This window comes from Rhinolophus sinicus, linkage group LG07 (assembly GCF_036562045.2).
Source record: "Rhinolophus sinicus isolate RSC01 linkage group LG07, ASM3656204v1, whole genome shotgun sequence".
Lineage (NCBI taxonomy): Eukaryota > Metazoa > Chordata > Mammalia > Chiroptera > Rhinolophidae > Rhinolophus > Rhinolophus sinicus.
In genome coordinates, this window is record NC_133757.1 from 60,860,986 (window position 1) to 60,885,217 (window position 24,232).

Sequence of the window (24,232 nt, forward strand, 5' to 3'; positions counted from 1 at the left end):
TCTTTGTTTGGAGACCAAAACTGTCTCCAGACATAAGACAGTGCCCCACTAAGAACCACTGCTCTCTAGGGGAAAGTCCAAACTTCTAACCTAGTTTTCCAGGCCCTTCATTTTTGCCTGCAAACTCACCTAACTTTATTTCCCATGACTCCCCGTCTCAAAATCTTGACGCTTTTCTACACTCAGCTGCTCCCCTCCTGGAGCACCCAAATCTCCCTGCCTTTCAGGGTCCAGTGTGGCTCCCACAGGAAGCCTTCCCATGACTCAGCCCCATGTCCTGCCTTCCCTTCAACATAAACTGTGCCCTTAATTATGCTCTGTGTCGCCATCTTGTCCCCCAGCCCCACGCAAATAATAAACACCCTGAGAGTGGGACATGTGGTGTGGTGCCAAACTGGCTCTCCAGAATGAAGAGCACTGGTGCCCAGAACGTGCTGAGTGCCATGGTGTAAATACTCCCACCAATTTCTAGCTACCAAAGTGCTGGCACTGAACATGGAGTTGGGCAGACGTGGCCCAGTAGGTCTGGTGAGCCTGCGCACCAGACAGGGCATCACACATGCCTCCTCCCCTCACTGTCCCTGTCTCCACAAAGATGTGCGGGCCCCAGAAATCTCGCTGGATTGGTGTCCGTGCCCTCCGCAATGTTGGGGGGAGTCTGGGGTAGCACCCCACGACCACGGCCTAGCTCTGTGGCAGGGCCTCTGGCTGTGGTGGCAGTGACCAAGGTGAGAGGGAGGGGCAGTGACCCCTGGGGAGGAGGTAATGTCTCTCACCCAGCTCCTCTCCCCAGGTTCCAAAGTGCCCCTGACACACCACCGTCCCCATCCTGCAGGCCAGGGGTTCACCTGACTCTCCCTCTGAGTTCCCCTCCCAGGATAGGCCGTAAGTAGCCAGAAGCCCACAGGAAGACTTTCACTTTGAGCTGCCCTAGGCCCTCCAGTGAAACCTGGGCCGACGTAGAAGGAGGTAAATTTTATTGATCTTTCTTGGTGACTGTTGGCAAGATTCATAGCTGGCCTTAGACAACATTCATCTGTGGTTCTGACTTTAATTACCACAGGCACCTGGGGTGTGAGTGTGTGTGTGTGTGTGTGTGTGTGTGTGTGTGTGTGTCAGTTTATGTGCGTGTGTGTATGTGCATGTATGTACGTGTGTGCGTGCATGTGTGTGTGTGTGTGTGTGTATGTGTGTAAGCCTCCAGATCGCTAGTCCTGTTATTTCTGTTATATTTAACCCATTTCATACGATGAGCATCGGCTCAGTGCCTCCTCCATGCTCCTAGCTCCCTTGGGGTGGCCCCTCTGGGAAGTCCCAGCTCCCTCTGGTGGTCCTGATTCCATGACCATCTTTCCCATTTGTCCCTTTAGCCCCGGTGTCCCAGTGTCTTCCTCCAGTTGTTGGTCTGGGTTGCTTCCACTTCACATGTTTCACCTCTGCCGAAACATGTCAGTAGTTGCCCATGTGAAATCCCCTCCTTGAACAACCTGGCTTGGGCTGTTTCCCTCACTGAACCCCAGCTGGGACTTCCTGTGTAGACAGTACACAAGGAGTCTGGGGTGATGAGAGAAAAGTCGGGGTGGGAGGCTGACCGTGAAAGCGCCATGGGCTACCTGAAGGGATTTAAACTCAATTCTTGAGGAGACAGGGTGCCACTGCAGGGCTCTAAGCAGGGTGTGGAGTTTAAGGAAGGTGACTTTGGTGGCAGAAGGAAGAATGAATGGATGTCTTCCAAAAGATGTAACATGCAAATGCACACTCACACACAAATCCATACCACCTACACACATGCACACGCACACACACACAGGCTACCAAGTGACTACACTATTTTTCTAATACCCTCAGAAAGTCAAGTGGACAAAAGCTGAAAACACCCCAAGTGTCCATCGACAGATGAACAGATTAACAAAATGTGATATATATATATGTATGTATGTATATATGTATGTGTATATGTATGTATATATGTATGTGTATGTATATATATATATATATATATATATATATACACATACACACGCACATATATATACACACATGCAGCCTTAAACAGCAAGGAAATTCTGACATCTGCTACCACATGGATGAACCTTGAAGACACTGTGCTATACAATAAGCCAACCACAAATGGACACATCTTGTATGATCCCATTTATGTGAGGTACCGAGAGTAGTCAACTTCATAGAGACAGAAAGTAGAAGGGTGGGTGCCAGGAGCTGGGGGGAGGGGTGGGGGCTTAGTGATGATGGGTGCAGTTTTACAAGATGAGAAAGTTCTGGAGACACATGGTAGTGACGGTGACACAACTATAGGGGTGTACTTAATGCCACTGAACTGTACACTTAAAAATTGTTATAATGGACATTTTTATGTTGTATATATTTTACCAATAAAAAAAAAAGTGAAAAAGCAAAGCAGGAAGTTCCCAGCACACAGGTGGATTCTAGTACATGTTGCAAGGACCAACAAGTGACATTCCTTCATTTCTACATTTGTGGCAATGTCACAGAGCCGTGAGGGTCTCCAGCAACAAAACCCACAGACCACATGATGAGGGTGCAGCCTCCTGGAGCAAACCTCTGAGTGCTGGCCCTAGGACGCGTCCCTCTGTGAAGGGTGCCTGGGAGGGGTCAGAGTGTGTGTGTCAGGAGGGGTGAGGAGAACGTGCAACAGCCAGAAAACGCCGGTGGCCCCCAGGGCCTGTCACATCACAGTGTCTCCTGACTGGGGGCCCCTCCCCCTGCACTCACATCAGCTTGGCTCTATTCCACCAGACAGGACACCCCACAGGGACCACCCCTTCCTCACCACCCACTCCCACTGGCCTCCACCAAGAAGCAGCTGACTCAGTTCTCAAATCACTTCTCCTAAGAGCTGCTGTTAGCCAAAGGGGGCCCCTGTTCCATTTCATCTGGTTTTCTTATTTTGGATTTTGTCCCTGACTTTCTGCTTAATTACACTTCTTCTCAGCTGCATGACATTCAAGAACTTACCTTCCTCCAAGTCACAGAAAGAACAGAGACCAGACAGGGTCTGTTCTGCTCCCAAACTCCTCTCTTCCTGCCTGCCTGCCTTATTTTGGTTCCTGGCATCTCACCACTTTCTTCCTAGCTTCCTAACTAGAAAACACAGAGTTCCCTGCTACTCAGCAACTCCACTTTCTAGCAATCCTTCCCACAGAAATACGTAAGCTCATCCACAAAGCTGTACATTCAAGGGCGTGCATTATAACACTGCTTGTAACAACAAAATAACTAGAAACCACCTAAAGGAGGAAATGGGTGAATAAAGCCCAGAGTCCACCCTGCAGAATGTTATACAGCAGGTGAGAAGAACAAGGTTGAACCAAGTGGGCCGACGTGGGATGAAAGGCCCAAAGCAGGTCGAGTAAAAAGCACCACACAAACTACACAGGAGATGTGCTCCTGTCCTGCTTTTGAAAAGCACCACATATGTGAATGTGGATGGCTTATGTAATGTACATGTGACGTGCCCAGAAAAGGATCTCTAGAGGAAGCGGGGGGTGGGGGGGGGAATGGGGCCTCAAGGACCCTTACAGTTTTCACCTTTAATGCCTATGTTGTTTACATTTTTTAACAAGAACATACGAGTTCAGACAATTAAGTTCACAAACTCATCCTAGAAAAAGTGCTACATACCTCATTGTTGAATATCACTACGGTCACCTTCAAAGTACTCTCCTTGGGAAGCTATGCACCAACGCCAATGCCTAGTCCACCCTTTAAAGCAATTTTGGAACTCTTTCTCTGGAATGGCCATCAGAGGTGTCGTCGTGTTACCCTTGATGTCCTGAATGTCATCAAAATGACTTCCTTTCAATATTTCCTTCATCTTCGGGTAAAGAAAGAAGTCACTGGGGGCCAGATCAGGTGAGTCGGGAGGGTGTTCCAATACAGTTATTTATCTACTGGCTAAAAACTCCCTCACAGACAGTGCTGTGTGAGCTGGTGCGTTGTCGTGATGCAAGAGCCATGAATTTTTGGTGAAAAGGTCAGGTTGTCTAACTTTTTCACACAGCCTTTTCAGCACTTCCAAATAGTAAACTTGGTTAACTGTTTGTCCAGTTGGTACAAATTCATAATGAATAATCCCTCTAATATCAAAAAAAGGTTATCCACATCATTGCAACAAGTTCATGAACTTAATTGTCAGACCTCATATTGATTTCATGTCTTACATAATAAAAAAAGTAATCTCAAAGAAGAACTCACAGAGAAATGAAAGCACAGTGTTCTACCCTTCCAATTTTCCCACCTGCCCTTAGAACACGCCCCTCCACCAGCAAGGCTGGGCGCCCCCTGTCCCAGTTCCTGCCGCCAGACTCCAGACTGCAGCCAGGCATCATCTCTTCCAGCTCCTGGAACAGTCCTACTTTCTCTCCCCTATTGCTCTCCCCTCTGCTCAGCCCTCCTCACTCCAGCAGGACTCAACTTGACTCCAAAAGGCCTTCCCAGGCTCTGCCAGGCAGGCTGAGCTCCCTGCCGAAGCTCCCGTGGCCCTCACAGCATGGCCTTCATCAGGACCGTCGACCCCACTTAGGGCAAAGACCAAAGGCTGCCTTGCTCACCTCCCGTTCCCCAGAGCCCCGCACAGCACCTAGAACTCAGTGGGCATCTACACAATGGAACTGGGCTGATCGGATGCCAGAGGCCTCGCTCAGGGAGTAATCAGAACAGGAAGGCACGGATTCCATGACTTCCTTCAAGGCCAGCCCAAAGGAAGATTACACAGGGCCATCCCCACCCTTCTCCGGGATGCTGAGCTCCAGCCTTGGACCAGCTAGGCCATCAGAGGGCCACACTCCACAGTCAGCGAATGGTGCTTGACTGAGAAAGCACCAAAGAAATCCCACCTCTGCATGTGCTTTAAAGCTGAGCAGGAGTTACCACCCATTCTGTCATGGGTCTTCCCTGTGTAGATCAGGTCCCTCTGGGGGAATTCTTCGCAGGGCTAGAGAGGCTGATCCCTCTGAGGAGCCAGCTGCCCTGCTTCTTTCTTCCCCAGGACCCGGAGGCCTTGTAAGCTGCAGCTTCCTCCCTTTTCACTCTGGCTGCCAGGAAAGCACGAAAGCGTGGTCACCCTCGCTAGCCAGTGAAGCCACTGTCTTGACTTTCTGATTGCTGCTTTCTTAACCTCATCATTTCTCTCAGCCTCATTGGAAGCCTCCACAACCCTCTCTGGATGTGCGCAGGAAATAAACAAATAAATAAGCAGATAGGCAGACCAGGCAACCTAAAACAATTAAACCCAAAGTGAAAAGAGACGGTGCCAGGTCCATATGGAGGCTCCTATGTGGGCCAAGGTGGGAGGTGGGGGGTGAGGTAGCAGCCAAGTCCTCACAAGCACACATCCATGGCTTGGAGGGTAACTTCCATCAAGGAATTGGATAAAGAGAGGCCTGGAGAGGAGACGTAATGCTACCCACAAGAAAAATGGCCATGCCAGGCATGACCCCCATCTTCTGGTCCTAAGTGGTCTTGGCACCACTCTCAGGGTCTCCACTGGGAAACATAGGGTGGGCAGCTGCCTCCATAATCAAAACCACTAGGCTTCTTACAATGGAGAACAGGCCACACGATATACAAGCAATTCCATCCTTTCACAGCCCACGGTGGTGCAACCAAGCAGGTCAGGGTCCCATTCCTGAGCCCACTGCACAGGGGGGCGAGCCTCGATGCCACAGCAACACCTCGCACCAGAAGGGGGTTACCCACCTTGGACATGACACATCGACCACTCACATGCCCCCAAGTCCAGGTGACATAGCCCCACCCACCCTTCCCACTGTCACCTTCCATCATTTCCCGCTCTTAGAGGAAGCTGCTGGCCTCCCAAAACACACTGCGCTATTTCACACCTGTGGGGACAGAGCCCCAGAGAGTAGTTTACAGGCTGTCGGCCTCACGTGGAAGGGTACTGGCTCCGGTGGTGAATGGCCGTCGGCTGTGGCTGATTGGCCGTCGGCTGTGGCCGGTTAGCCGATTGGCCGCTGGTATGACTGCTGCGGCTATGGAGGACTGCCGAGGAGCCGAGCAGAGCCGAAGAGAGCAGAAGAGGAGAGCCGAGAGAGAGGAACAGAGGAGAGAGGGGAGAAGAGTCGTCGGTTGGTCGGTTGGCGGAAAAGCGGACGGCAGGTCGACGTCCGGTGGGCCCAGCCTCCAGTGAGACCGTGGTGGTATGGCTCCCCTACCTATGGCTCCGTGGGTGTTCCTTGTTGGCCTCACCGTATCCTGCGTTCTTGTATGGGGAGCGGGAGCAGAGACCCCGCAGGCCGCCCCGCAGGACAAATGGCACAGCGAGCAGGGTCTCCCGCACAACAACACCCTAGTGTTTTACACACAGCCTTCCCCTTCCTGGAATTCCTTCCTCCCTCCCCCACCTGAGGAAGGCTTCCATCCTCCCAGCTGCACTTCAAAATCCCCTGCCTCCAGGGCAGGGTGGGGCTTTAGGCGTGAGGACTCACAGGGCTGTTTGTCCAACCCACTTGGCTCAGTCAGAGACCAGCACATCCGCTGGCACTGTCCTGGGTACAGAGGAGGAGTGAGAAAATGAGAAATAGTCTGGGACCACAGGGAGCTCAATCACCCCCAGATCCATTATTTCATTTCAATTCAACCTCCGAGAACCCCTTGAGGTGGGCATTTTTATATCCCCAGTACCAAAAGGAGAAAACTGAGGCTGAGACAGAGCTGTCAGTGTGCACAGACATAAGTTAGAAAACTGCGGAGGCAGAAATGAACCCACATCCTCCAACAAGCTCACCCACAAAGCCCTAGAGGCCACTTCCATCACACTGTGATGGAAACATTTAGTTGGTGTTCATTCCTCCTGTGAAACCGTGGGGACAACTTTCTCAAGGGCTGGGCCCGTCTGAACTCGCATCAGCCACGGCCCCTGGATACACAGTCACTCCCTACACACTCGCCAAGGAGGGAGGTATGGAGGGAAACTCAGGGGTTGAGTACACTGGTTCGCTGCTGGGAGTGGAAGGCAGGGAGCTGCCCTCAGACATCTTTGGTCTCCATAGTAAATGTGTATTACTACTGCAATTAGAAATCACAAATAAAGAAACAAACGCTTCCTGGAAGAATAAAGGGACAGTGAAATGCCCCAAAATATAGCTTCATTCACTCACTCATCAGATATTTCTTGAGTACCTACTATATTCGAGGAGCTGTCCTAAACGCTGAGTGTGCAGCACCCTTCAACAAAACAAACAAATCCCTGCCTGAGTGCAACTCACATTCTCGTCGGGGGAAGGCAAGCATGAAAAAATAAATCGTAATAAGTTCAATAAAAAATGTATGCAGAGGGTGCCAAAAACATGTATGCATATTTTAAGAAAGGAAAAAAAACTATTAAAATTGTGATACTCAATATATACCAATAACAAAAGATGAATACAAGTCACATTTGACTTCTACAATTACAAGAGATGCTCAAAGTGGTTCCCATCAGCGTCCAGACACTTCTGATTATGGTGAACTACTGCTTGAGCAACGTTGACCAAAGTGTCCACTTGTGTGCATCCTTTTGGCACCCCACACATAAGGCAAGGAAGGGGGGAAAGGGTTTAAAGAGGAGAAGGAAATCCATTTTTAAATGAGTTGGTGATGGAAGTCCTCATGGGCAGATGGAATTGAAGCAAAGCTCTGAAGGTGAGGAAGAGCCTGCAAATACCTACAGGAAGAGTGGCCCGGGCAGAGGGAACAGCCAGCACAAAGGTTCTGAGGCCTGACTGCACCTGGCATATTCACGGAGCAGCAAGGAGCTGGAGGGGAGCAGATGGGATGGAGGGAAGAGAGGGGGTGACGGAGGGCAGGGTGTGCAGGCCCACCGCGCGGACAGTGCCTGTTCTGCAGTGCAAGATGCAAAGCTCCAGTGGCCACAGTGGCCACGGATTGACATGTGAGGTTCCTGCAGGACACTTCACAGGGAATCATCTTAGGGCCCCTCCAGAGCCTTCTGGCCTCCCGAGACTCCCTAGGGGAATGATGCTCCTAAAGCTGTTTCAGAGATGCTGTCTGGACATAATCCAAGCAAGACCCATGGGCTTCCCTCCCACAGGTGCCATCCAGCCAAGTCGGTGCTGAGCAACCAGCAGGAGAAACCCACCTCCAAGGCCTCCAAAAGGCTTCTTCAGAAAAGAGTGGCATCAGGTGAGATCCCTTTGCAAGAGGCAATGGAAAACTTAAAGCATATGGCTCTCACTCTGCTACTGTGTTCTGAGTATGTGCTTGGCCAGACTCCACCAGCAGCCTAGGAAAGGGATGCTGTGATACCCATCTTACAGATCAGGAAAACCAAGGCTCTGAATGGTGCTTGGCTCACCCAGGATGAAGTAAGCTGGGCAGCAGGGAATATAGTTCTTTCTGATGCTGAGACATGTGCTCCTAACCACCCGAATGCCACCCGCAATGAGGGGATGGGCATTGCTTGGTGGGGACTGAGGAGCCATCTCTGGCCAGCGAGCAGAGGGTCAGAGCTCTCTTCCCTGCTGGAGACGGCTTCCACCACACAGCTGCCAAAGGCCTTTCCTCCCTGCCTTTTCCACCTCCCTGCCCTGCTCCCTCTCTCCTGGCCAGCAGCACTGACACCTCAGGGCCCAGAGATTCCTCATAGGAGCAGAGAGGTGGCTACAGGGATGCTGACGGGGGCTCCAGGCACACAGCCTGTGGCCACCCGCCCACTGAAGTGACTGGGGCCAGGGACAGAGATTTCTATACTTGACAACGTTCTGCACCTTGACTGGGGTGGTAGTTATGCTGGTTCATACATTGGTCAAAGTTCATCAAACAGAACAGGTCTAATGAGTGTATCTTATTGCATGTCAATTATGCCTCAATATAGTTCATTTCAAAAAATAAAGGTACACTCCTGACATCGCTGGATCCCATAAGGAAAGAGCCATGCTCTCCCTGACAGGAGGGTAGGAGATGGTTCAGCTGAGACCATGAAGAGGATGTAATGTTTCATTTTGTAAGAGGAGGGGTCCCGTTGGGACCAATGGTCCTCCCTGATATTGGGACCACATCTCATTGGTGTCCTTGCTGGAATTCTGGTATTTAACCAAAAAATCCTGTTCCCTCTTATGTGCCAAAGCCAAGGAGACCTGGGGAAGCAGGCTCAGTAGGAGGGGGATGTCTTGGGGCCACATCTGTCCTCCAAGGGGGCCGTGCAGCGTGGCATGGGAAGAGGAAAGCACAGAAGGTCTGGCCAAGTTCGTGCTGTGGTAACTCCAACTCCCGCGGGGCGCAGCTGCTGCACAGCAGGGATGTGGGGCCAACTCAGCCTTGCCTTCCTGTCCTTTCTCCATGCCTCCATCAGGCATCTCCTCTCCCTAGACTGGCTTTGCAATCTGCCAGGGATGGGGGAGCATCAGAGTTAATGAACTTTAATCTTCCAGCAAACGCTACAATTAACATGCCCCGAAGTACAGTTGCTTTGTAATTAGATCGAAGAACAAAACCCAAAACACTCGTCCCCATAAAGTTATTGTAGAACTTCTTGGTAGGTTTCTTAGCAATTAAACTCACTTACTCATTTCTTCTTGTTAAAGTATTTATTACTTCAATTTAAACTAATGCCATAATGATACGATGTGCTTTAGTAATGAGATCACTCACCACTGTGGGTCAGTCATCTGGCCTGCTTTGCCAGGGGCCAGAAATGAGACGCATGGAGCATTCATTGGAAATAGCATTTGTCCTAATAATCATCTTTTGCGGGGGGGCGTGGGGGGGGTGTCACTTTAGGAAGACTCAGGGTGAGGTCCAGCAGCTGACAGGTATTTCCCATAAAACCAGTCAGGCTGTCCAGCTAAAAAGGAGCAATGGCTCACCAGAGCCACCGTGACCCTGCAGGGAGGCTGCAGGGAGGCCTGGAGTGTCCCCTGCAGGTGAGAGAGTGACCCCCAAGCTCTCTCTGTTTCCCTAAGAACCAAGAGCACAACCAGATGTGGTGTGGGCCACAGAACAAGCCACAGCGGAAATGCACCAGCTTGGAGGCCAGGAGAGAATGAGCCGCAATGGGGCTGCCGCTGGGCACAGTTTCTGAGTAAACAGTCTTACTGAGCACTTGGCGAAGCCATTTGCATGTGTTAATTCATTTAATCCACACATGGACCACATCGGGCAGGGATGTTTACTTTATCCCCATTTTACAAGTGAGGAGATTGTTGCACAGAGAGGTTGAGTGGCTTGCCCAATGTCACACAGCTAGAGGCAGAGCCCGGATTCAACCCAGGCAGACTGTTCTCAAGTCCATGCCTCTAACCACTATATGCAAGGGTAATCTTGAGCCAGGGTGGAAGGGCAAACAACAAAGCTCCTTGTACCAAGACTCTGCTGAGGCCCTGTGCCCACACCCAGGCCTGTGAGGGAAGAAGGCTGCCACTCCTGGTTCCTACATGTGCTTATTTATCATACAGACCACTTGCCATGTGCTAGGCACTCTGCTGAGTGCTTTACTCTTGCAGCTCAGAAATCCCCATCCCTGTTCCTTAAATGAGGAAGCTGGAGCTCAGAGAAGTCACCATGAGCAGTAAGCAGAAGGGAGGGGAGGCAGCACACGCTTTCTCTTCTATTTATTTTTTGCACTTGATACAAAGCTCAAGAGATACAAAACACATGCAGTGAAAAGTCTGTCTCGCATCCCTGTCCCAAGTCGTTTGTGTCCCTCCGTAACATAGCATTTCCTTATAGTGACTGTGTGCTCAGATACACACACACGAGTAAGCTTGCTTTTGCACAAAGCAACACTCCACACCCCCATTCTAGCACTGTTGTTGTCAGCTGACAGTACCATGTGTTGGAACCATTGCCTGTTAGTATATAAAGAACTACAGATTTCCATTAACTGTATATCACATAACATATTTAACTAATTTGCTAAAGATGGACTTTAGGCTGTTGGCAATTTGTGCTGTTACCAGCAATGCTGCAATAAATACTTGTGCATTAAGAGTCTGCCTGTGGTGTTTACCGCCCACAGCTTTTCCACAAGGAACGGGAAGATCTGAGCAGAGCTGTGATTCCTGGCTTTGGGAATCAGACCTGGCCAGCCCCGCCCCCTCCAGCCACATGACCTAGAGCAAGTCCCTTTACTTCTCTGGGCTTCAGTTGCTTCATCTGTAACACGGGGGTAGTACAAACACACCTGGAAGGGTTACTGTGAGGATGACATGAGCTGGTGCAGCCAAAGTGCTTTGCACAGTGCCCAGCACAGACTGAGGTCTGGAGAGATCTGTACTGTCACTCATTGACACCTGGGTCACCTGGTCATCTGGGAAGTTCAGGCCCTGCCTCTGGCTTGGAATCTGGGCCTGGGGTTTGTCCTCAGTCAGATCACAGATCCTCACTGTGCATCAGTTTCTTCCTGTTCGTGTGCAGCCATGAGTCTGGATAAGGCAGTAGAAGGACCAGATCTTTCTGGAGATGAAGACCTCCAGGGCCCAAGTCTGCCTTCAGGTCTCTGGACTGGGCATGAAGAAGAGGGCCCAAAGGCAGCATGTGAGGTAGCAAGGGATGGCTCCCACGGATATCTGGGAATTCTGAGCTCCTCAGGGAGGCCGCTAAGGTCTGCCCGACCTCTACCTCCAGACTCACCCCGGCCACGGCCCACAATGCAGCCATATCATCTTCCCCTCTCCCTGTTATACCTCCCCCGAGCCGTTCAGCATGCTTTTTCCGCTGTCTGAGAAACTCTGCCCCACCACCACCACCACCACCACCACCACCACCACCACCACCACAGGGCCCTTTGCTTGCCGAACTCCTACTAGTCCTTTTGGCCCTGCTTACATGTCACCTTCTCCAGGAAACTCTCCCTAACCTAACTACCTTGTCACAAGCTGTGCAATTACCACCAAGAAAAAGATTGGCCCCAAGGCCACGGCAGAGCAAAGCAGTGTCAAGGGAGGAATGTGACGTCACAGCTACAGAAGAGGTGGCAGCATCAGGAGCCAGGTGCCCCTGTACCAGGACCTAGCTGTGGACACCCAGCCAGGAGGGCAACACCTGTCCTCAGTGGGACAGTGAGAATATCTTTAGGATATTTCGGTGGGGAAGGACATCTTAAATAAGATAGGGAAAAGAGCTAACCATATTAAAGGTAAACAAATTTGATGACAAAATAATAGAGAACTTTTATGCATTAAGACAGCTAACTAGAAGAAGGTATTTGTCACATCTTAGAAAAGAAAAGTCTCATTTTTTAAAATAGGCAAAAAATTAAAAACAATAACTGGGCATTTTGTAGAAAAGAAAACAAAAGTAGCGCTTAAAGACGTGAAAATATGCTCAACCTCATTTGTTATCAGAAAAAATGTATATTAAAATCATTGTAAAATACCATTTCACAGGAAAATCTTAAAAGTAAGAACACTATCAGGTTTTGGTGAGGCTGGGGAGCTTTGAGAATTCTCATACATTGCAGACGGCAGTATAAATAGGTAGGAATGGAAAACAATTTGGAATGACCTAATAAAGTGAAACATGCATAGACCCAAAGCCCAGCAATTCTGCTTCTCAGGGGAGACCATCAGAAAACTCTCGCAAAGGAACACCAAAAGACAAATACAAGAATATTCTTATTAGCATTCTTTGTAATAGCAAACACCCGGAAACAACCCACGTTCCCATAACAATAAAATGGAAACTAAATCAGGTGATACTATGCAGCAATAAAAATGATTGAATATACCCACCTCATCAAATGAGTGGATCTCCAAATCCTAATGAAGAGTGAAAAATCAATCACAAAAGCATACAGAAGAGCTATTTCATGTAGTTAAGGTTCACAAATAGGCCAAACTAAGCCCTATGTATTTTCAGATCCATGGGTCTATGATAACTATGAAGAAAAGCAGGGAGCTGGCTAGCACACATCAGGATGGCAGTTGTCCCCTTGGTAGGGGAGGGACACACAGGGCTCCTCTGAGTTTTTAAATGGGTATGAGTTCATAGGCATTAACTTAATATTATTTTTTTCTTAGCTTGACATATGCATTGTAACCGTGTGTAACTTAATTTTTAAAAATCATTTTAAAACTAGTGCAAATAGACAATGGCCAGTCATGCAGAGCCCTGAGCTTTTGTTTCTGTGGAATTCCAGCAGCCAGCCCATCCCAGGCCTACCATGTGGCCCAAAGGCAGGGGTAGACATGCTACGGTTAGAAAAGAGTCCTGGGGTCCTGACATCACAGCCAGCCCTGGGCAACTTTAGCCAAATGATTCCACCCATCTGTTTCTTCGTCTAAAATGACTGCATAGCCAAGTAATTGTACATGGTAGCAATTCTGTGAATGTTTGTTGAATGAATGAGTCTATGCTTTCTAAAATCCCATGATAACTCCACCCCCCATCCAAATGTATCATTAGTGAGAAACTGTGTCTGCAGCTCCTAGCACAGCCCCCTCCAACACACAAATGAATATCCCAGACTTTGAAATGGCAAATCAGAAAGTTCTCTGTTCTGTTCGATCCAAACTTTTGGTATTTTAATGTTACAGATTTTCTCTCCCAAATGTCAGCTTCTCTTTTATTTTTCCTTTTGCTGTCACAACAAGCATACAAGTACTTTCAATGGAATTTTACCAAATGGCACATCTTGCATTTTGTAAACCATATACATACAAACTCCTCTCTCGTTCCTCTGCCAGGTTCTGTTTCAGGGCCCAGTGCTTCTGCTTCTCTGACCTCTGACTCCTGACTCAAGTGCCCTGACCTCAGGCTCCACCCAGGGCAGGGGAAGCTGAAGGGCAAGTGAGGAAGAATCAGGCCTCACCCTGCAAGGTTGGGACCTCACGTATGATGCTCACTAAAGTGACCAACCTCACCAGCCTAGGGCATGGCGAGTCCATTCCAAACCACCACCCCCTTCTTTGGCATCCATCTGCCTGGTTGGGAACAAGAGAGGGAAGCTGCAGCTAGCAGGCCTCAGCTTACAGAAACCGGATGGTGCCTTGACTAAGTGTATGAGCATCACAGTCAAAAAGAACCTCTCAGAGCCCGTGCTCCTCATCTGCAAAATGCAGCAACAATCCCACCTCAGATAGTTATCAAACAGCTTCAATGAAATAATATATGTGAAGATACTTGCAAATCAGTATCCAAAAAAAGTCACTATATCCCCAAACCACTTCTACTTGACTTTGGAAGGAATAAAATAGTCTTTACACTCAATTTGCTTTTTAATTGGGCTCATCTGCAGCTGGGCTGCAGTGCTGGGGTGGAGAAGGGGCTCTGAGGTACTGGAGGCCCCATTTTTCTTGGGCATATCGGCATGCAAATCCACCCACAACCCTCTGACAGGTCAATGCCAGCCCTGCCCAGGGAGCTCACACACCTGCACTCTTGGGGCTGGATGTGCTGCATCAAATAGCACGTGGGATTCCACCTCCCAGGCTCATATAACACAAGGCCTGTTGGAAAACAGGCTGTGCACAAAAGGACAAGCAGCGAGTCAGGGTGGTTCAAGTTTTAGGGAGAATGTATGAGGCAAAACCTTGGCCTCCAAGGTTGTCAAATCAGGGGCCAATGACCAGGGCAGTCAAAGGCAGGAGATTCTGCACAGAATGCAATCAAAGAGCCCTGGCCTCCGGAAAGTCTAAAGCAGGGGTGTCCAAACTGCGACCCGCGGGCCAACTGCAGCCCGCAATCCATTGTTAATTGGCCCGCAGCAAATTCCAAAAATATATTTAGTTTACTTAAATAAACCAGGTGAGCCAATATGCACTTCACTTCGAGTGAGTGGCCCGGCTGTTTGTGTACTTTACCACATATGGCCCTTGGTGGAAAACGTTAAAAAAAAAGTTTGGACACCCCTGGTCCAAAGCCAATGGGTCAGCACCCTGGACAGCGTCATCCAAATCCATGACAGCTCTGAGGTGCTTGATGGGCCCCCACCTTCCAAATCAGAATCGGCAAACCTGGCAAGTTGTTGCAGGCCCTTCCCACGCACCACGGAACCTTCACAGAGCAATCACAGCACTTTCTGTTACTGCCCACATACAGCCTCAGAACCCAACACAGCACTCACTTCTCAACCAACTGCCTGCAGGGGTCTCCCAGAGAAAAGCTACTGGTCACCCTGCGTCTTTATGGAATTACTGATAAATCCAAGTCTGGTTGAAAACTAACTTCAACCCCCCAAAGGTAGCAAGGTGTGGGTGTCAGAAGAGGGGCACACATCTTCTGGGTTGGCTGGAGGTTCCGGGTGAGAGAGCAGAGGAGAAGGATAGCAGAGAGAGTCTGCAGAATGAAACGTCTGTTTCCTAACCCACCTCCCTAACTCAGAGGTCACACTACCCAGTGCCCTTGTATTTCTCCCCATTTCTACTTTGTCTTGTGCTAAAATTGTTTGAAAACTCCACGTCCTCGTAAACGAATTGATCATTTATCAGGGTCTACTTTGTGCCAGGCTCTGTGCTAAGCAGCAGGGACAGAGCAGTGGCTAGCACACAGCCCTGGTGTCGGAGTGCAGCATTCACCAAGGATTAGCCCTCGTAGGGATGTTGGGAAAAGCTGAGAGCAGGCCGCGGGAAGGGGACGTGCGTCTATGAGAGCATATAACCAAGGAGCCAGGTCCATGGAAAAGGAAGGAGGTTCAGACACATGGTGCTCGGGGCACCCTTCCTTGAAGACTTGATTCTTAAGCTTAGTGGGAGTAAGGGGTATGATAGGAAGAAAACACAGACTTTGAGCTCGTGCCACCAGTGTCATTCAGCCTGCAAAAGTTACAGGAGCCCTTATGGGGTGGACAGGCAGGAGGGCTGATCCCTGCCTCCTGTGGCTGAGGTTCCCACCAAGACACCCCTAAGTCCTGGGGAGAACCAAGGCTAGAAGAGTTTCTACAGGTCAGAGTAGAAGAGGAGCAAAGGTGCCAAGAGAAGTGAGGTGGGCAGGCCTGCAGACCCTGGCCCATAGCAGCCTCCAGCCCTGGCCATCCACACCCACCCACAGGCCAGCATCAGAGTAGAACCGACATTGGGGTGGAGCCACCAACACAAAGGGTTCTCAGGGGAAGGCTGGGCCCCTGAGAGACACCCTGTGGGTTCCTCAGGGCTGTGACAGGATCCCTAACTCCTCCCCAGGGCCAGGGATTGAGAGGGGGTAAGAAGGAGAGGCCAGGTCCTGGACAGAGTCCAGGTCAAGCCTCGGGCCACTGTCTCCATCACCACCTCATCTTTATTTCAGCACAGTGACTGTTTGCTCTTCCAATTCCTCCTGGAAGACTCCAAACAGCATATTTGCTCAAGAGCTGAGGACAACATTCGGGTCTTAGAGCAGCAGAGTATTTAGGCAAATGCAAACATATGCTGGTTTCTCTTCTTAGTTACATTCTTGGCAAAAGGAATTATTTCACCAAGAGGCAAAGGAGGACGGCAAGGGCCCACGCATTCCATCCTGGCCCCAGCTATGGGGCTGCCAACACTCACCAGTTCCCCATACCTTTTAAAGACACGTAACGTGGGTGGCCGTGGCTATAAAAGGGCAGCATGGGGGTCCTTGCAAAGAAACTGCTCTGCATCCTGACTGTGGGATCACATGAATCTACACATCATAAAATTGCACAGAAGTGAAAACACACCCAAGAGCAAGTGAACTGGAGAACACAAGCAAGGCCTGGGACAGTGTCAGTGTCAAATCCTGCTTGTGACACTTACTCTCTGACAGTCACACGTGATGTTGCCATTGGGAACCTGCGTGAAAGCCACAGGGGGTCTCTCTAGATTATTTCTCAGTTATCTCAAATAACAATTAAAACAAAAATAGGACAGGGAAACCATCTTATCTTGGAACTAGAACTGATCTGTTTTTTCAGAGCGGCTATAAGAAAACCTGAAGCTATTTCTCCAAAGCCCATTTTTCTGGTTTCCTAACAAGTAAATTATGTTTTTTTTCATATGGAGGGGTCTTCAAAGAAGCCATGCTCAGCCATGCTCAGTGTCCCCAGACTCCCAGCACCCAAGCCTGGCCCATGACACTTGGGATGTCCCTCCCCCTGACCTTTGCCCAAGACCCTGAAATGGAGGGCAGATCAGGGCAAGGGAGTCAAGGAGATGGGGAGGCCAGGTGCCGATCTATCGTGAGGGGCAATCTTTGGAGAGGAGTCTTCCGGGAGGAACCACACTGGCCGCCTCCACCACTGACTGCATGCGGATACCTGCCAGCAGTTTATTAATATTTTATTGAAAACTCTAAGATGATTCAAACTTCAGCTGTCACGATAAGGTGGTGTTGCTAGGCAACTTTAGTGCCTGTCTATGGATCTGTTTTCGCAGCTCTTCCCCCACTCACGAAGCTCAAGGTTGGGCCCTACCACCCGAGACCCACTCAACTCAGACCACCAACCGCTGTCTACACCAGTCCTGCTGGGAAGCACTCAGCTGCCACACACGATGGCCCAGCTCGTAGGTCTCCCAGCACCTGGCTGTGCGTCCACCAGAGCCCCAGAGTGGCCCCTGCCCACCTCAACTCACCATACTCACTGTCGTAGAACATGACGAACTTCTGCCAGCGCAGCTCTGTCACCAGCCTGAGCATGACGTCATTGAGGCGCACGGGCGGTCTCGAGGCCAATGTGTAGGCCTCACCGTCGGGGCTGGGGTTCAAGTGGCAGGCGGTACGTGGCGACCCCCCTGGGTTGCGCTGGACGAAGAGGTGTGGGATGTGCATTGCGTCTGTGAGAGACTGCAGGGCATTGGCGGATGCACAGCCGGTGGACGTGACCAAAGCCAAAATCCCCTGGGTCATGAGGTCACAAGCTGGAAAGAGAGGAGAGAAGAAGGGGTCAGCATGGGGGTGAGACTGCACTGGCTTCAATCCACACGGCCTGACAACTCATGGTTGCAGCCCCAAGGGACCACAAACCCATCCCAGGCCAGGCCAGCCGCTATCACATGCATGGTCTCACTGCTGCCCTTAGTGACCCTGCCAGCTAGACGTTCTTGTGTCCATTCAACAGATGGGAAAACAAAGGTCAGGAGAGGCAAAACTATTTGCCTGAGACTACTTGAGGAGGGATGGCAGAACAGAGATTCAGCCCACATCCACTTGAGATACCCATTAGCACTGTTAAATTAGCTGTCCTGTTTCCCACCTGAGCTGTGAGCCCCTTCCGATCCAAAAAATCATTTTGTTGATCTGTGTATCCCCAAGGCCAAGCCACAGACCAAGAATATACAGTGTGCTCTACAATTGTTGGCTGAACTGAACTGATTGGGACAGAAGGGAATGTGTTACATTGGAAAGTCAGGAAGACACTTACCCCAGAGGACCCAGGTTGTGGGTAACAAAAGAGAGAAAGAGAGACAGAACCCTAGGTCTTTTGGCCAAGTCCACTTGATCCGTATCATAAAAATACTGGGTCAAACCCAGAATGAAGCAGTTGGTTCCAGAGCCCAGGATTATTCAAAAGCCACTTGACAACAACAAAGAAAGATGCTTAGTAGCCAGGACGGTTATGGGCCGTTACCGGGGCCTCAGAGGAGAAACTTGACAGGTGCCAGCAGCTGTTTCTAGGGTGGCTGCACTCAGGGTTTGCCTTTTCTTTTCCTTTTTAATTAGTTTCAGGTGTACAAAGAAATGTAATAGTTAGATATTTACACCCCTCACAAAATGATAATCCCCCCAATCTACTACCCCTCTGACATCGTATATAGCTGTTACAGTTCCACTGACTCTATTCCCTATGCCGTACTCCACATCCTGTGACCACATATATATATAAAATAGTAGTTGACATTCATTATTGTTCAGCTTCAGCTTCGGGTGTACAGAGCAGTGATCAGGCATCGACACCGTCCATGAAGTGGTCTCCCTGATAAGACAAGTGTCTATCGGACACCCTACAGAATCTTTACAACATTATTGATTATGTTCCCCCAACTGTCCTTCGTGTGCCCAGGGAGGGAGAAGGTGAGGGGATTAGAAAGCACAATTGGTAACCACAGGGTTTGCCTTTTAAAGTCATCCAGTAACCACGAGGGGTGCCCCTTTTAGCCACACACCTACACCTTTTTGGGATATCAAACCAATTAATAGAAAGATACACCTCGCAATACTGGAACCCAAGGCACCAGTTTTGAAGCAAACATTTATTACTAGTGCTTTGTGTGACGGCGGGAATGTGGGAAAGCAGCTGCAGTTTCAAAACACAGCCTGTGAATGTCAGCAGGCCACCTGCTGCCGACGGCTGACTTCTGAACAACTTTGACAATGCAGTTCACTCGGCGGAGAGCCCTTGGGTTTACGTCATGCCTCAGACAAGGCTGGGAGAGAGAGGCGAAGAGCAGGGGAAGCATCTCCAATGAACAAGGCAGTGGGAGGCTGGGAGGTGCAGGAGGAGGAAGACCCCCTCCATAGTTTCAAACAGCTGTTCGCATTCGGGGACGTTCACTGCCAGGACTCGGGACCACAGCTCCAATGCCCACACGTGTCCTGCTGACCCCTCGGCGCCCCAACATGAGGCGGGGAGCAGGGGGTTAAACAAGACCCTCTCTGAAGTCTTTCTTGGGAATACACAAGTGTACGTATTTTATGACATCAAATAAACAAACCAAGAGTCATGAAAGAAAGACCAGAAGGAAACGCTGCCACCTAAATGCTCTGGGCCCTCCCACCCAGGCTTCACCCCCGAGTTCTCGCCTAAACAGAAATCCAATGGAGTCATGCTCCTGCTTAAAGCCCTTCGGTGACTCCCCAAAAGCCTTGGGGTAGTCAGGCTTCTCAGAGAAGTCTCGCAGGCTCCTGGAAGCCTGCACATCGCGCCCCTCACACAACGCTGCCCCTCACACATCGTGCCCCTCACACATTGTGCCCCTCACACATCGTGCCCCTCACACATCGTGCCCCTCACACATCGTGCCCTTCACACAACGCTGCCCCTGTGCCCCCACCCACGGCCTAACTCTTGGCCCCCGGGACCCGCATGTTTTCTGTTGCCTCTCAAACCTTCACACTCACTCTTGTTTCAAGACTCAGACTCTACATCCCCAGACTGGCTAAGGACCCCTTGTCCTATGCTCCCCCTGGGCCCCGCACTTCCCCTATTCTGTCTCTCCTATTCGACCTCAAGCTCCAGGGTGAAAGCTCCAGGGATATGCCCTTTCTGCCTACCATCCTTCTCCAGACACCCACCGTGCCCAGCACACAGCAGTTAGTAAAGACTGGTGCAAAAATACCACAAGCCTTGATGGTTTCATGCCCTCTTGTCAATAATTCCACTTTAGACACCTATCCAAACTATGGAAATAGCTTCAGATCCAAAAACATTCCAAGGACACTTATCCACACTCTTGAAATATTACTAACAATCTAAAAGATGCAAATACGTGAGTGTTATGAAAGAGCTCCATTTACTGAGAGCCTATGCAGCTTTTAGAACTATTCAAAGATACTATAATAACATGGGGAAGTGCTTGTCATAAAAGTTATGTGAAAATAATACACAGTTGTATGTATTTTATGATATCAGTTAAGTAAAACAACAGGCATGAAAGAAAGACCAGAAGGAAATATTGCAAAATGTTAAAAGTAATTGCATTTGAGGAGAGGATTAGAAGTGGTTTTCCTTCCTTTCTATAGTTTGCCAAAATTTCATGTCATGAACAGACAATTCCTTTAGCAAAGGAAAATAATCCTCCAATCATGGATAAGTACGAAGCTATGTAGGAGGAGGGACTATTATGTGAGAATTTTCTCTGAGCCAAATACTCTGTTGAGTACTTTATATATATGAATTCACATTATTCTCATGACATCTGTGTAGAATAGGTGTCATTGCATCCATCTTCCAGATAATGAGTTATGAGGCCACACAACTGATAAGGGACAGGGATGGACTGAGACACAGCTAAGTGACAAAACCAGGACACAAAACTGTACACTCACCAGTCTTACCACTAGGTTAAAAGCATGCTTACAAAAAAGGCAAGGTAAAACACTAAAAGCTAAGATGCTGTGATGAAAGGATTTCTGTTTCTTCTCTTGTACATATTCTCTTTAATGCGAATACACTGCATTTATAAATTTTAAAAAGTAAACTTACAAAATAAATTGTATGTCACGGGGGCGTATAGTCATCCAGAAACTCCAGCCCTAGTCCCAGCCCAGGACACCCGTGAGAACACTTTTATTCTGTCCATCATTAGGTCCCAGCTCTCTGTCACCCACCCTGCCCGGTTCCCTCCCAGGTCATCACCTACTGCTAATGGCAAGCCCTGCCCCCAGTCCCATACACTGGGTTCTGAAGTTGCTGAAACTCTCTGAGCCTCAGTTTCCCCATCTGGGCATGCATCCCACCGCCCCTGTGCACTGTTCCTTCTCTCCTGCGTGTTTTTCATACACATACTCCTATTCTCACACCCCTATTCGCAAACCCCTGCACTAAGCACAGAAGGGGGAGAACAAAGAGCAGGTTGATCGGGGGCCCCATCTTTGATCTACCAAGGAGACAAACCCCACAATTCAGCCCGTGAAAAAGGAGAGAGGAGGCTCCCTGAAGTCATGTGGGGTTGGCCTCGAAGGAAGAGAAGCATTTAGATCAACAGAGATAGGGAGAGCAGCATAATGAGGGGACAGTGTGACGAAGACACAGGGGCCAGGCAGCAGGAATGTGCTCAGGGAACAGACAAGTGCCTGACCGGTCACCCCGCCCCAGCCCTGCTGGCAGCCAGAGACACCAGCTTCCTGGCTGGGCCTGGGCTCCCGGGGGCAGCAGAAGGAGCGCTGGAATCTCACAGTTCCAGGCTGGGTCCCTCCTGTCAGCAGCCGTGTGGCCGTGGGCAGGTCTCCTCTCTGAGCCTCCATTTGCTATTAAATGGCTATAAGAATTTCTACTATCCAGCAGGGCTATGGAGCAGTGACTTAACGTGGATCACAAGTGCCAACCCCACACTGGGCACCAGAAAGATGCTAAATAGATGTCAGTTTCCTGCCCCTCTCCTTGGGCACCCCACCTCCCCATCAGTGTCCCCACACAAGTCATGCCCAGGATCCCAAGACATAGTAGTTACAACAGAGAGTGACCTCACCCCCACTGCTGATAGCCCGCTCTGTGGAGGTGGGCACCACAGACCTGTCCCTCCTACGGCCACCTGCAGTGCCACAAGCTGCAGGCCTCAGCAAACTGGGTGGATAATTAGGGCTAGAAGCCTCTCCCAGGCACTAATGGAGAGGCCCAATGCAAGTCAATTTCCAGTCCGCTCTGAATGGCCTGCTAATTGGGGCACTGTTGAAATGATGGTTATTTAGAGGCTCCTAACATAAAAATAATAAGATCAAAATACATCAGATCAAAGCCAAATCAGCTATTAGCTTAATCAAGGTTGTGTGCTCATTCCCAGGACAGGACATTATACAACGCACGCGACGGATGTGGAGAGAGATGCTGAACCCCAGTGTGTGTCCGATGTCCTGGGTCTGAACCTGGTCCAGCCACGGACATGCTGTGGGATTTGGGGTGAGGAGCGGGGCCTCTGTTTTTTTCTGTCAGGTAAAGATGACGGCACCCACTTCACAGGGCTGTTGTGCACATTCTGTGAAAGGTCTTTGTATGTGAAGAGCCATTCGCACAGTCTGGCCCGGAGCAGGAATGCAGAAGTCACTACTCTTAGCCGTCGCTCCAGCTCAGAGGTGCTTTTGCAGCTCACTAGAAGATAACAGCCTTTGTTATAATTCTTTGCCTCCAATATCATATGATCATAAAGCTGATCTCTCTCTTGATTATAACAATACAGACTGATGGATTGATAAGGGCTCCCTGAGAAGAGCTCATCAGCTGGGGAAGTAAGACGCAGAGATGAATGTAATGAGCCGCTTCCAGCCCCCTTACACAAGCTTGGCGGCCAAGGGGAGCAGAGGGATGCTGCAGAGGTCTCTGGGCCGCTCAGCAGCTTCCCAGGTATTGGGTAGAAAGGAGCTGCTCAGAGCTGGAGGTTGGGCCCAGAGGAGAGGACCCACCAGTCCATTCCCAAACAGCCCCCAGTCACATTCTCCCCAGCGTTCCCTGAGATGTCAGGGTCCTGCTGATCCAGGCTTCTCCAGCCGTAGAACTCTCGGGGTGGGACATGTCAGACATAGCACTGGCCACACCACAGGACAGATCTCTGTAACTTTCACCCCAGGTGAGTTTTCTGACCTCCTGGTGAGAAAACTGAAGCACACAGAGGGCTGGCTTCTTGGCCAGGGCCACACAGCCAGAGAGCAAATGGCAAAGAGAGCCTGAGAACCAAACCACCAGGTACCTCTACAACCAGTCCCGGGAAGACACGGTGGCCAGCAGGGCACAGAGCCCAGGATTTCATGGGAACTCTACCCAACCCTTCGCTGGAGAGAAGTTCCTAGAGCAGCTCCATACACACCGGCCCCAGGGAAGAGGTCTGGAAGCAGAAACAAGGCCTCTCTCTGCTGAGGGCAGATCCTGACTCATCAAGTCACTCATTGCCTGCAGGTGGGTGCTGGTGATAAGAGATGTGTCCCCACACATTGAGGTCACTCTGGCACTACTACCGTTCCATGCCCAGTCTTCTTGATCTCCATAGGATTCCTGGAAAATTCTCAGGCCAAGGCCAGGGAAAGGAATACCCCAGAAAGCTGTGCTGGAAGAGACGCACAGTTCCCGGTACCACCGCCTTATAGTGAAGCTGGCCACAGCCAACCCAGCCCTCCCCTCCATCACGTGCCTAAAGGCATCATGCCCTGGGCACATCCATGCCTGCTTTGCCTGGAGAACCAGACCAGTATCTGAATAGGAGAGATCCACCCAAGCAGCCCCTGCTTTCTAAGGCCAGAAGTCCCCTCAACCTCATGTGCTAAATAATACCTTTGGGTTGTTCCTTAAAGAATGACAGGACTTTTCCAGATGGACAAGGTAAGAGAGGACACTCCCACTGGGTAGAAGCAGCCTCACAGAGGTGCCCTCACCGCAAAGAATCCCAGCAAGGCTCCGCTGGTCTTAGCAGGCAGTGGAAGGGACAGCCAGACATTGGGCCACCCCAGGCTCAGCCCTGCCCTCCAGAAGGAATGGTCCGTCTCTAAGGGAGTCTGGCGGACCAGCCCCTGGCACTCCAGCACCTCTGCCTGCCCCACAAGGCCTCCCAGTGTCGTTACTTCAAATAATCTTAAGGACAGCACTCACCCTCTCCTGAGCCACCTTCTCCCTCTGTGCCCTTTAAGCTGGCACCAGCTTTATTCCTATTTGAAT

General features: G+C 50.0%; 1 protein-coding gene across 2 annotated transcripts in view; it reads right to left on the minus strand.

The window, feature by feature from the left end:
* Positions 1–24,232, minus strand: part of GRID1 (glutamate ionotropic receptor delta type subunit 1) — a 702,415-nt gene that overhangs the window by 529,034 nt on the left and 149,149 nt on the right. The window contains exon 3 of one of the 2 annotated variants that reach the window (XM_074339723.1): positions 17,517–17,792. In XM_074339723.1, the coding sequence (XP_074195824.1) occupies positions 17,517–17,792 (276 nt within the window). Of the gene's footprint in view, positions 1–17,507; positions 17,793–24,232 lie in introns of both variants that reach the window. The other variant, XM_074339722.1, reaches the window with a different exon arrangement.